The following is a 14,113-nucleotide window of genomic DNA, read 5'->3' as shown; positions in this document are numbered from 1 at the left end:
CTCTATCTTAGTAAAATATTAGTCATCATGACTTTGAACTAAAACATTTATTGATCAAAGGTTTTGTTTTTATTTTATTTTTTAATGCTTAAATTAGTAGCTCACAGCCCACCTGATGTTAAGTGATTACAGGAGCCCATAGACATCTACAACGTAAATGCGCCACCCACATTGAGATATAAGTTCTAAGGCTCATTATAGTTACAACGGCTGCCCCACCCTTCAAACTGAAACGCACTACTGCTTCACGGCAGAAATAGGCAGAGTAGTGGTACCTATCTGTGCGGACTCGCAAAAGGTCCTACCACCAGAATAGTTCATCTCTTACCTTTAAGTCTCCTAACTGGTCAAAGATGCCATCAACATCCAAATCTGGAACGCCCACGTCTCCTATGATCATATTTCTAAGTCCTTCAAACTTGGGATCGGTGACCAGCGTTTTGAGGACTAATAGTCCGTGTCTGTGGTCCAGCATTGTCTCCAGGGAGGGGAAGGTGGCGGCGAACGAATGAACTAAGTTCATCATTTTTATCATTGTTTCGAAGGTCGCGTTCGCCTACGGAGTAGAGATGCTTAAGTAACGTATTCTAGATTTTTTTCTTCCAATTGAACAACCTTGCGGCCTATCTGATGTTAAGTGATTACGGAAGCCCGTAGACGTGAACAGTATTAATACCGCCAACAACCTTGAGGCAAGTGCTCTAAGCTTTAGTTCTATTGTACAACAGCTGCCCTAAACTTCAATCCAAAACGCATTACAGCTTTGTGACAGAAATGGGCAGGGTTGTGGTACCTAGTCTAGGTTCACAAGTCGTCCTACCACCGGTAATTTTATAAATGATTCTTCTTTACTGGACATAAGGAATCATGCTACTACGTCATCGATAGGCACCGGTGTTGCCAGCAATATTCCACCTAAATTGTGCTTAAATGGATTTTTCTATTTAGTTATTTTTTGTATTTTTATAGTTATTTAAAAGAATAATAAATATTATTATGTTTTATTATAATTACAACGTGGTTATTTCTTCACAAGTAATCATTGCATTCGATTCTACTTATCAGCTTTCGATTTTTAGGGTAACATCCCTAGCGTTTAAAAAGAAAAAATGTTAACTGATTAATTTCATAAATCTCAATATTATCTAATTATATCAGATTATTTCTACTCACCTTTCCAATAATCATATTTACTGTCGGATTAGCCGGAGTGTACAATATCTTTCCCATTATGAGCGGCTTTATAAAACTCCACACAATTTTCCCTCCCTCGACTTTCGTGATGTCAGTATACAGACTCCTGCAGAAATCGGCTGTAAATAAACTTGATTTTACTATTCATTTCAACAGTATGTTGCTGATGTCGACAATGTCGTTATTTATAGCACGAATCTGTATTGAAAGAGGTATATTTTTTCACAGAGTGCTTCGAGGCTCTGCTGTTTCCATGTACCCACCATCCAGCCCTGGAATCAGCTCCACTCTACGGTCTTTCTAGAGCACTGATAAGTCCTTCATAAAAGAAAGTTTAAAAAGTGTCTTCTTCCATCTATCTCGATGTAGCTTGGCTATATCCTAGCATTGTTAAATGCTATAAAAAATATGTTTTTTTTAATGTTTTTATTTTTTATTTTATATTTATTGCATAAATGGGGGGATGAGCTCACAGCCCACCTGGTGTTAAGTGGTTACCAGAGCCCATAGACATCTACAACGTAAATGCCACCACCCACCTTGAGATATGAGTTCCAAGGTCTTAGTATAGTTTTAACGGCTCTCTCACCCTTCAAGCCGAAACGCATTATTGTTTCACGGCAGAAATAGGCAGGGTGGTGGTACCTACCCGTGCGGACTCATAAGAGGTCCTACCACCAGTAGGATGACAATTTACAGGGGGGGGGAGTCGTACTGCTCTACTGTCAGTGGCTAATAATGTATTAATCCATTCGTCTAACGAGCAAAGCACCTGCGCGGTGAGCATCCTGTTGTATTATAGTTTCCTAATGGTCAGTTAGCGATATATATCTATACAGTTCCCTCATTGCTGAGGATCGCGACCACCTGTGACGTTCATCCACAGTGTTCGGTCATTGGTGGTATGGAGTGCATGTACAGACTACCATCTAGTGCTTCCCTTATTAGATCTGACCATCTGGCTAGTGTTCTGCCCACGGCGCGCTTGCCCTCTATGCGACCTGTAGTTATGACCTGTAGTTATTCATGTCTGGGAAACCGCATGATGTGTCCGAAAAAGCTTATAACACGTTTCCGGTAGATTGAAGAGAGCCTTAGCGATTAGAGAGAGTTAGCGAGAAGAGAGAGCTAGCGATAGAGCATCTGATATAGCACCTTTCAAATTAGAATATCGCATCATCAATTAAAGATCTCTCACTTGGTAGAACGTCGAGTTGTGCTTGACTGGGCCCGTTAGAGTGATCTTCATTATTCAGGAAACCTTTCAGTAGACGAGGTACACTAGCTTGAAACGGTTTCCCGCAGAGCATTCTACCGGCGTCCGCCATGAAATCAGATCCTGGAGGAATTACAATAAATGTGGTGTAAACTGCCATTGGGAATATCCCATGCCATTGGGAATACAAAAGTCGACCATTTTAAATAGTACTTACAACATTGAGCAGATTTTTACTAGAGCAAGATTAAGCAAATCTGGTTGCAAGCTTTAAGCCTCATATTAATTAAAATGATCAATTTACAAAATTATGATCAATAATAAATTCAACTCACCAGCAAGCAAGTTACCAATTGAACTGAAATTCTGCAAACTATGGAACAAAGGTTCGTTAGCGAAAGTGCTGCTCAAGTCGGCCATGTTACTTTGTATGACAGGCAACAGTGCTGCCATCTCTGGGTATTTGGTGAAAACATCGTTTCCATTCTCTTGTGTTAGGTTCGAGGCGGTGTATAGTTTTGACAGCAAAGTGTCCATTAGCTGAAAAAATGAATCTTTTGTATTAGCATATCGCGGTGTTTCTAATTCTACTAAATGGTAATTGTCCATTCATGTCTCCTCCTATTCATCTTTTATAGTATTGTATTGCATTTCTAACTGCAATAGATGATTTCATAGAGGCAGAAAAAATATCCTCTGGTCCTCCTTTATGTGTCCATCAATGGCGCATCATGGCTATTGTCGATTGTAATATGGCTAGCGAGGCCAAACTTTGTCGGGAAGACTCTGTTACTGGGCGCACAGAAATAAGCTAATAGTTAATCAACAAAATGCGAGAACGATTGCAACCTTAAAAAATTGCTCGACCAAAGCCTGTTTTAAAGTATGATTTCAAAGGTACTTTATAACTGACACCGCTAAGTATAAAATGCCTTGTCTTCTGTTTTCTGCTTTAATCTATAGAAACTAACTAACCTTTCCAATTACCACACTGAAGTTAAAATTCTCTAATAGCACAGGAACAATCCTCTTGGCTCTCTGGTCCGGTACTCCGCAGAATTGTTCCACCACCGCTCCCATCACATCCTCTGATGAAACCAGGTCTAGGTTGGATGGCACGATCACTTGAGACATTGCGTCAATTTGGCAAACAAAATCGGCAACGTGAGAGACTTGTTGTGTGAAGATCTGTGGGCATTTTATAATTCATTAGATTTTGAGTGCTGACGCTTTTATATCAAGCGTACAATACTTAGAAATCTATATATATATAAATGAATTACGGTTCGTTAGTCTCGCTAAAACTCGAGAATGGCTGGACCGATTGGGCTAATTTTGGTCTTGAATTATTTGTGGAAGTCCATACAAGGTTTAAAAGGTAGATAAATATGAAAATGCTCGGAATGAAATAAAAATAACAATTTTGTTTTTCCTTTGATGTGTCCCCCGTCGGACGGATTCCTTTTGTTTGTTTTAAGCTTATTTTAAACAAAAGTTTAGGTCTTTTATTTATCGATTGAGGCTCTACGAAGTCTGCCGGGTCAGCTAGTTTATAATAAAACTAGTATGAGCCCCGCCACATAAATTACAACTGCAGATATGAGAAACATTAGCGAAAGTGTACTTTCTAAAGAATTATGCACACGTAACATCAATTACGGTACACAAAATGCTAATATCATCTTCTGAATTCAGCTACAAATTACAAACCGGTTTCAGTTCAAGATATCCATCCTGGATCCTCGGCGCCGCCAGAGACCAGAAGTTTGTGTTGTTGATGCCAACCGCAGACAGACTAGTTTCCATGGCCTCAGAATCCGGAAAGTATTTTAATACTTGTACTGTAATATAAAACACAGCTTGAAAACGTAGAGCCCATAGACTGCTTGTAAATTAGACCCTTAGATTCTTGGCTGAGCTCATGTTAGTCCATCAATCTTCACGAAATTGAGAAGTTTTCGGGCCACTAGATATCCTTCTATGATAAAAACAGGTGTCTAGATAAGCGAATTGGCAAATCAAATTCCGAAGTACTTCTGATCGAAGTATTGAAATTGAAACTGTCATCTGCCCATTGTAAGAATATCGGCTAATTCTTAGGACCGCACGGTTATACCGTCTGTAGCAAGCAGGGTAGATTATTAACCGTCTATGTATATTTATCCAGCTTTATTATTAAAACAAATGTCATTATTCTAGTTGTTAGTGAGTCTACCTTTCTCAGATACCAAAATATATGGTACGCGAATGTAAGTTACAAAATATGTAAGTCCGGATACAAAAAACCATTAGGAAAGACTATTGTTTCATAATATACACATACATTTGAGATTCTCCTCTTCTAATAAATAGTTTTTGAAGTCGCTCATTATCTTCAATCCAACAGAAAGAGATTCCAGATCATTTTCCAGAGCGGTACCGGCCAGTAAAGGATGTACTTCTTGTATAATGCCCTGAAGACTGAGAAAGAGATAGAGATTAAAATTTGATAATTTCTATCCCGGACTACGTAGATTTGGCTTCTACAGTATTTTTAATGCATGATTACATCAGCGATTAGACACTTGAATGAAGATTTATATAAAAACTGTCCCAAGAGGTGCGTTCTGCATATTATGAGACGGACGCTTCCATACGAGCGATACATCACTCTTAACCCACAGACACAGCCCACTGAGTTTTCGCCGGATCTTCTCAGTGGGTCGCGTTTCCGATCCGGTGGTAGATTCTTCGAAGCACTGCTCTTGCTAGGGCCAGTGTTAGCAACACCTCCGGTTTGAGCTCCGAGAGCTCACCTACACGATAGGGTAACGTTGATATAGCCTCTCAAGGCTATCAGAATAGTTAGGAAAAAAAAGTTTATTGTTTCATGGTCATTTGCTGAGTCGTTGTGCTTTTTAAATCAACTATTTAATTATAACAAATCTTCGTTATTATATCGAATGTACCCCAAGGCTGCCCGTTATTAAAGAATATAACTATGAATAACAATTCTATTCTTATCTTAATTCTATTCTATGAATAAGAATATAAAATGACTTTTATAGCATTGATGGGTGGACGAGCTCACGGCCCACCTGGCGTTAAGTGGTTACCGGAGCCCATGGACATCTACAACGTAAATGCCGCCACCCACCTCGAGACATGAGTTGTAAAGTCTTTTAACAGTACAATATAACGGCTGTCCCGCCCTTCAAACCGAAACGCATTACTGCTTCACGGCAGAAATAGGCAGGGTGGTGGTACCTATCTGCACGGACTCATAAGACGTCCTACCACCAGTAATGTAATGACTTTCGAATCACATATGTAGTGCTTTCAAGCATTTTAGACCTATTTCAATTTACCAAATTACTTTTTCTGCCAGCATAAAATCAAGTAGACTTCCTTACCTATATAGCACACTGTGAACTATATCATCACTTAAAATGGTAACCACCACATCGACTATCGATTCAAGTTTTCCTTCCATCGCTCCCTTAATGTCGAGATCGCTGGCCACACCCAGCAGCCGAGCTGCATGGGACAGCACGCCCTCAATATGCCGAATTATATTTGACATGAACGAAAACTTCCAAAATTCCTTGCTTTGAAGTTTCGGTAGCTGAAAATCGGAAAGCATTTCTAGAAATCATTATAGTCGTGACTAGGAGACTTATGGTAGTGCAAGATAGAGAGGGAAGAGGTCGACCGAAGAAGACATGGATGGAGAGAGTGAATGACGATATGAGAGACAGAGGAGGGAGTGTTGAGATGACGGCTGATAAAAGAGAATGGAATGGAAAAATTCGTTGTGCGATCCCATCTAGTGGGAAAGGTGGAGAAAAAGAAGAAGATCTTCTTTAGAAAAAGAAGAAGATCTTCTTTTTCTAGAAGAAGAGATAGTCGCGATTCGACCAGTTCTGTAATGGATTCTGCTCGCCGAAGTTATTCTAATGATATAAATATTTATGTCTTTAAACCAAAAACGAATAAGATTCTTCAAGATATCAGTAAGATTATTATGATTCATTAAGAACCAATATAGATACATTGTACATATTTTTTCCATACTTACATCAGTTAGAACGAGTGTTTCATTCAAATTGTTTTTGATTATCATCGCTATGACGGTGCAGTTATGTTTACTGCAAACATGTCTCCATTTCATTGTATTCAATTTGATATTCTCGTCTGAAGGCATTGTAATTTCACGTATCTGATAACATTACATATTTATCAATCACACTAATTACATTAGAATAAGTCGATAAAAATCTTGAAAATGGGGCATTATCGATCTGCGATACCCAGATAATATTCCAATCAGATGGGTCGTGAGCTCATTCAAATATCCATGTAAAAAAAATTGATTCCTTAGTGTAGGCCGTGTGAAGTCGTTGTGGCCTAAAGGATAAGACGTCCGGTGCTTTCGTGTTGAGCGATGCACCGATGTTCGAATCCCGCAGGCGGGTACCAATTTTTCTAATGAAATACGTACTCAACAAATGTTCACGATTGACTTCCACGGTGAAGGAATAACATCGTGTTATAAAAATCAAATCCGCAAAATTATAATTTTCGTAATTATTGGTGGAAGGATCTCTTGTGAGTCGCGCGGGCAGGTACCACAGCCTTACCTATTTCTGCTGTGAAGCAGTAATTTATTTCGGTCTGAAGGGTAGGGCAGCCATTGTAACTATACTGAGATCTTAGAACTTAAATATCAAGGTGGGTGGCGCATTTACGCTGTATATGTCTATGGGCTCCGGTAATCACTTAACACCAGGTGGGCTGTGAGCTCTTCCACCCATCTAAGCAATAAAAAAAAGCCCCAACCGACAATCATAGGTAATTATTTTTAAATCACTCACCGATCTAAGATTTACATCCGAAGCTTCTATTTCATCAATAAAATCCAAATCACTAATAACTTTATTAAGCTGCTCGTGAATATCACTATTAGCTTTGACATATTTGTTTAATGGTCTCATAACATTTAATTTATGACCAATTTTATCGTGTAACTGGTTTAGATATTGAATGTCTTTTATTCCCTCTATTTCGTGTATATGTGGTAATATAGACCGTAGAAGATGAGCAATTTTTGACACGACTGATATTGATCTGAGGGTAAAAATCTGAGATTATTTTGGTTTATTAGCTGACTTTAAAAAAGGAGGAGGTTCAATGTCACAAATAAATATTGTTTTATATGTGTTAACCGAGTTCTCAGTGATTTGTAAAAAATAAAAAATAAAATCAACAGGATCAACTCTACAGGTGAAGCATTTTGATTCATTAAATTGATTTTATAATAATTTTAAATTTAAACTTTGATTCATTGAATTGATTGTATAATCAGTTTCAATTAAAATAACTGACGTGTAATTTCTTAGGGCACGATAAAAGTAAAACCACTAAATTAGATTTACTTTAAAAGAAAAACTTTCGTGATTAACTTAATAAGGGGAAGTTTTTTGTATTGTAAAATACAATAGAGCCTTCGATCTATTTGTTTCAATGTGAGTGGCAGCATCCAGGTAGTGAGGTCTATAGTTTCAGTAGCCACTAAACAGCAGGAGGTCTTTGAACTTGGTCAAATTCATATGCAAGCAAAAAATGTTTCGGGCACAAATTACACATGCGAACTTTTTTTGCTTTAAGAGGCTATTTCAGCTTCGTCCTAACAAGTAGGTGAGCTCACGGGGCTCAAACCGGAGTGTTGCTAACACTGACCCTAGTAAGAGCAGTGCTTCGCAGAATCTACCGCTGGATCGGAAACGCGACTCACTGAGAAGATCCGGCGAGAAACTCAGTGGGCTGTGTCTGTGGGTCATTCGCTCGTCGAGCCCTTCGTCGCAAGCGACGGGTTCGACGAGGACGGTGACCGGTGTTTAAGGTACCTAAAAGCACCGTTAATGGATCGGGAGGATTCGTAATGACGTGCGCGAACATAATATTAGACAATCATTATAAAACGTATTTTTTAGCTTAACATTGAATAGCTAATTTATAGGGTGGTATAACCCTTGAGGTACTCACAACGCAGCATCACCGAATACATTTTTAGTGACATTACTGGCGAGACATTCGCCGAGCTTGGTCGTGGTCGCGGTGATGTCCACTAGCAGATGTAGTTTTACCAGCTCCAAAAACTCATTCATAGATTTATTCAGTTCGTATTTCGTGTAATTTCTTGTTAGTATTAACTGTGAATAAAAGTTATACTAAGTCTACTAATTCCTCGGTTTCCCTTTTCAATTTATTGAGCATTTTTATTAAACTATCTTCATCATCATCGTCATCATTATTATCTCAGCCTATAGCTGTCCACTGCTGAACATAGGTCTCTCCAATATATCTCTAGTACGGCCGGTCCGTTGCCAACAGCATCCAATGTGACCCGGCAATTTTCCCTAAACCAATTTTGTTATTCTATAATTATTTTTCATTGCTTAGATGAGTGGACGAACTCACAGCCCACCTGATTTTAAGTGGTTCCTGGAGCCCATAGACATCTACAACGTAAATGCGCCACCCACCTAGATATACCTATATAAGTTCTAAGGTATCAGTATAGTTATAACGGCTGCCCCACCTTTCAAACCGAAACGCATTATTGCTTTACGGCAGAAATAGGCCGAGCAGCGGTACCTACCCGCGCGGACTCACAAGAGGTCCTACCACCAGTAAAAATGTAAGTAACAGTGTTAGTAACAATGAAACTTAAAAACGATATTAATTTAAGCACTAAGTTAAAGAAGACTTAATTTTGTTTCACTGGTTGGAAGATGTTTAGTATAAGCTGTTTATGTGGGTGACAACAATTAGATTGCAACATCTATAGGTTTCCGTACAGCTTGATTTGAAGTAGGACTTGTCAATATGCTGCTGGGACTCTCCGCGTACCAAGGATATGCTTTGATTTATGCAAGGGTATCAAGCGTAGCAGTTTGAAGGGTAGGGTTACTGTCAATCCAATATATGGTTATTAAATTCAAGGCTCAAAATGGTGTTTAGGGGCCGCGCGTTTGCCTGTGTTACTTTTTCCCTACCTATAGCTGATAGCCTGAGGGGCTATTCCAGTTACTAGTGAGCAGGGGTACTATACTAATGAGGTCCTACTACTTTCTGGTGGTAGGACCTCTTGTGAGTCCGCACGGGTAGGTACCACCACCTCGTCAATTTCTGCCGTGAAGCAGTAATGCGTTTCGGTTTGAAGGGTAGGGCAGTAGTTGTAACCTTACAACTCATGTCTCATGGTGGGTGGCGGCATTTACGTAGATGTCTATGGGCTCCGGTAACCACTTAATACCAGGTGGGCTGTGAGCTCGTCCACCCATCGATGCAATAAATAAAAAATAAATAAAAACCAACGTACCTCCTTAATTGCCATGTCCCAATGGAAATTGTTCTTCAGGGTGTTGTATATCTCAGGCATGGTCATCGACTGCATTTGACATAACAATATATCGTATTCCTCCTTCTTGAAGAGCTGGAGGTTCAGTTGTTTGAACCACGACGTCAATTGAGAACAAAGAGTGCATTGGCTGTTGGTTGTATTTCGTTAAAAGTTAACTAAGATACATAGGTGAAGAAATAGCGGGACGAAGTAAAGCCATGAGCCCATATGAGCGCCAAATAATATTGAACCTTCGAGTTTAGTATCGGTGTCGACAAACAGGATCCAATCCCTTAGCCTGATGTCGCCAAACGCGACTTAAAGATTCACAGGAGAACGGGCCAATTTCTCAAAGTAGTGTATCATAGAGATTAGAGTGTATCACTAAAATACTGAGATTATAAACTGGCATATAATGGCAGAACGGCGTATTGCGGATTCACTCTTTTTGATATCGGATCGAAGGTCATGTCTAATACGGTTCAATTGAGATTTTGATGTCTCAAGATGGACAGCAATTTTCATGTCTACTCCTGCATGTATATCGCAATGATCAAGTCAAATAAATAAAGTCAGCAGACGCAAATTCAATCACGATTTGTAAACCAGGCGAGATTGTAAAAAAATATCAGTATCAGTCTCAGACTTACCTATTGTTCAGAAATAGTGTACCGGCATCAACGAAATTACTTAAAACGCCAAAGGACATCTTAGTCAATGATTCCTTGGACAGCATGCTCACTGCGACATTCCTCAGATTGTTAATCTTGTCATCAGTAGCCCACGATGGCCTTTGAGGTGATTCGGGTATGTCCTTGATAAGGTCAAGTTTGGACTCTACCGTGGTCAGGTCAGAGCTCAGTTTACCATAGTCTATAGTCTTCGATACTTTAAGAGAGTTGTCGTAACCCTGTTAAAGAAAAAAAATATCTAAAATCAGGCTATAGCCAAAACCTTTCCGAACAAAAGCTATTAGAATGTATACACGATGTCCAAAGCGTTAAAATCTCTTTTGAAGAAGTCCATTTCTGCTATGATCATCTGTAAAGACCTTGCTAAAGTTAAGAATGTGCATGAATAATGCCGTGATCGCGTTCAGTGAACAGATCAGTGATAGTTAGATGTTATCAATACTACTGCTGTGGCTATCCAAAGTAATGCTTTAATAAGATTTAAGTGGCAGTAGTTAAAATACTTTTACTGAACGAAATTTTTACCATAATTTAAAATTTTATTGAGTTCTAAATGTACTGGCGCTGTTACAAGCTCCAAAGCTAATGGTTGATAGTCAGTGTTCAGGAAGAACCGAAATGAGGATCTGTAATGATGTAATAAAATAAAATAACAACAGTAAATAAAACTGTAATTTGGCAGTTCGTTGATCATAAGTCGTAAAGATTGAGGATAGTTGATAATTGAAACCTGTGCGGCGAAGAGTAATGGTGGTATCTCTTTAAATATTTCATTGGCATTCTTCGTACAGAGCTGTTGCTTCATGGCGGAGAGTGCACCGGTGCTGTCTGGTATGTAGTCGGATAGATTGATACTGGACTGGCAAAACGCGTCAGTTTCGTTCACGTTTATATCACGAAGAAGGCGAACTAGCTGTTGGAAAAGAAAAAACAATTTTGTTTTTTAATTTAATTTAAATATACAAATCATCATCATCATAATCGGTTACTCTTGGCAGAGCAGTCGTGGTTATGTAGAATCCATGTTTATTAAGGCCTTGACAGCTGTTCTCCATAGTTCGCGAACTGAGGCTTGGCGCGCGCACTCGTGAAGTGGGCTTTTGGTAAGGATTTTCATTTGATCAGTCCAGTGCATGGGGCTTCGTCCACGAGATCTTTTATCATTGACCCTACTCTGAACAATAAGTTTCTCGATAGACTCTGCTGGCCGTGGCGATAGGTGTCCAAAATATCGGAGAATCCTGGATTGCATTGTTGACGAAAACCTTTGAGATACGGATACAATTCGAAAAAATCAAAATGAATAGTCGTCCAGACTGAGGCCTAAGTATATCGGGTAAGCTTGCAACACACAACTGATTGGGTGAAATAATAGGTAGGATGTTATTCTGGGCGTCGTTCGTGGATATGTGTTAAGTTCGTATTGACTTAGAGATTTAAGTACCTTGCAGAGGTATTGGAATCCGGTTATATACGGTTTGAATACGAGTATGACGGGTATTCTTACTTAAATGATGGTGATGCTGTGTACTGTTTATTATAATCCTAAAAATATATATTTACTAGCTGACCCGGCAGACTTCGTAGTGCCTCAATCGACAAATAAAAGACCTAAATTTTTGTATAAAATAAAGTTAAAACAAACAAAAGGAATCATTTTATTCATTTTCATATTTATCTATCTTTCAAACCTTCTCTGGACAAAATTAGCCAAATCGGTCCAGCCGTTCTCAAGTTTTAGCGAGACTTACGAACAGCGATTCATTTTTATATATATAGAAGAAGAAGATAGAATATATTAAAATTAATATCAACAAATAGAAGCTATCACAACTCACATGAATCCGATCAATGTTAATGAGAACATCACTGGCCACATCCAAGCTCTTCTCGACGTAATCGAAGAATGCGGAAGTGTACGGACCATTGAATATGTTCTTAGCCTCATTCCACCAGTCACCTCCCGAGAGGAAGGACGTTATCACATTGTAGCTCTGGATGTTTGACTGAAGGTATTTTAAGTATACAGGTAAGCCTAAGTCGTACGAGTACTTTACGTTGTGCTTTATAGAAGAGAGTAGTTGTTTTCTGCAATGTTTGTAAAGCATTAACTATCGCACACTTCAGTTATGATTTATGTACATGACAGTGGATATTGACCGGTTGTTAATTAGAATCTTGCTTTTGTATGCGTGTGCGACCTCCTCGAGCTAATAATCTTATTACCAGGGTTTCTGGTAATCTAATCATCACCACACGCCATCCGACTTGAAGGACGATATTGCCAATATTCTAAAGGAACTACGACTCCAATTTATTAACTGAAGGCGCGTGGCGGCATCCACATTGTCCATGGGTTCCAGTAATCGATAACGGTAAAGGTCACTCCAGATCGTTAGACAGGTTTAAACCGCCTGTAGTCTGTCTGTCTTTAGTAATAGAATCAAATAACAAATGCACACTTCTCGATAAGACTAACCTATCATTGAAGAATTTGTAAATGTCCGTTATATTCTTCTTATCATCATCCTGAAGAATATTAATTAGATTTTCCAAGCTCAACCTCGCTGCTTCGTAATCGCCATCAACGACAGTTTGTATTTTATCAAAAATGATCTTATAGTCTTGTGCACAGAACTGTATTTTTGTTCTTCTTTGACCCCCCAAAATTATTTTACTTTCATTTTTCAAATTGTCACACATTGCTTCGAATGATTCGACTAAATTGTAACTTTTATTGTTAGCCCACAGTAAATTCGTTATTACATCATAGTGAAATGAAATCGTATCCACAGGCTTTCTTTTATACATATTGTTAATATATTTCAGTTCTTCTTTTGTTTTATTCTTGTCAATGTTATTATCTGGTAGCTCATCTACATTAAATCTCTGTAGTTCTGCGTCCATTTTATTGACCATACTAACGATTCTAGCTAAATAAATCATGGCGGAAATTTGTTTTTTATTTATATCGTTAAATAGAATATACTGGGGATTAGATTTTTCAATTTTAAAATTTAATATTGTATCGACGAAATTTTCTAGTTTTCCTTGTAGGCTGTTCATTTTTATTTCGTCTTCGTTTATGAATGTTTTGTTTTGCTTGGCAATGTTTAATATGAAATTTGCTAGTTCTGCAGCCTTTGTAAAAGCACTTTCGTATTGACTTGTAGCATTTCGAGCGTCGCTCGTGTAGAAGTAGTATTGCTGGAAGAAATAAAATGTATTCGTGATGTTAGTTTTGTTGAATAACATTAGGATGTCTTTCGGTGTTTTAAGTAGATGTAGTATGGTTTCCAAAAAGTTTTGTTCTAATCATACCAATATTGGAATTGAGGCATTACCTACAACTACAGTGTGATTTTCATTAAAAATAGCGACACCGTTAAAACTATATTCATTAGTTGATAATTTAATAAAAACTGTATCTAATATATTATAGTGCTTTGGTTAAAAAATACATGATCACCGATTTACAATACACTCAAATCTTAAATGAGTTTTAACATTTTTGTCGTTTTTTCCTAGCTATTGTAGTGACCTCGAGGGATTATAAATACTAGATTCACAGAATGAGTAGGTGAGCTCACGGAGCTCTAACCAAAGGACGTTGCTAACACTGGCCCT

The 14,113-nt window shown here is 38.4% G+C and overlaps 1 protein-coding gene across 1 annotated transcript in view; it reads right to left on the bottom strand.

The window, feature by feature from the left end:
- Positions 1-14,113, bottom strand: part of ldd (lipid droplet defective) — a 113,129-nt gene that overhangs the window by 43,758 nt on the left and 55,258 nt on the right. The window contains exons 23-38 of the mRNA XM_028179812.2: positions 12,966-13,693; positions 12,325-12,574; positions 11,217-11,399; positions 10,445-10,704; positions 9,774-9,942; positions 8,435-8,601; positions 7,264-7,516; positions 6,468-6,608; positions 5,803-6,014; positions 4,734-4,870; positions 4,121-4,251; positions 3,386-3,598; positions 2,746-2,950; positions 2,393-2,533; positions 1,174-1,313; positions 329-556 (exon numbers count right to left, since the gene is read on the bottom strand). Of these exons, the coding sequence (XP_028035613.2) occupies positions 329-556; positions 1,174-1,313; positions 2,393-2,533; positions 2,746-2,950; positions 3,386-3,598; positions 4,121-4,251; positions 4,734-4,870; positions 5,803-6,014; positions 6,468-6,608; positions 7,264-7,516; positions 8,435-8,601; positions 9,774-9,942; positions 10,445-10,704; positions 11,217-11,399; positions 12,325-12,574; positions 12,966-13,693 (3,558 nt within the window). The remainder of the gene's footprint in view (positions 1-328; positions 557-1,173; positions 1,314-2,392; positions 2,534-2,745; positions 2,951-3,385; positions 3,599-4,120; positions 4,252-4,733; positions 4,871-5,802; positions 6,015-6,467; positions 6,609-7,263; positions 7,517-8,434; positions 8,602-9,773; positions 9,943-10,444; positions 10,705-11,216; positions 11,400-12,324; positions 12,575-12,965; positions 13,694-14,113) is intronic.

Source organism: Bombyx mandarina, chromosome A1 (assembly GCF_030267445.1).
Source record: "Bombyx mandarina strain Sakado chromosome A1, ASM3026744v2".
NCBI lineage: Eukaryota > Metazoa > Arthropoda > Insecta > Lepidoptera > Bombycidae > Bombyx > Bombyx mandarina.
Note: the sequence above shows the minus strand (reverse complement) of the source record. Positions and strands in the feature narration are given on the sequence as shown.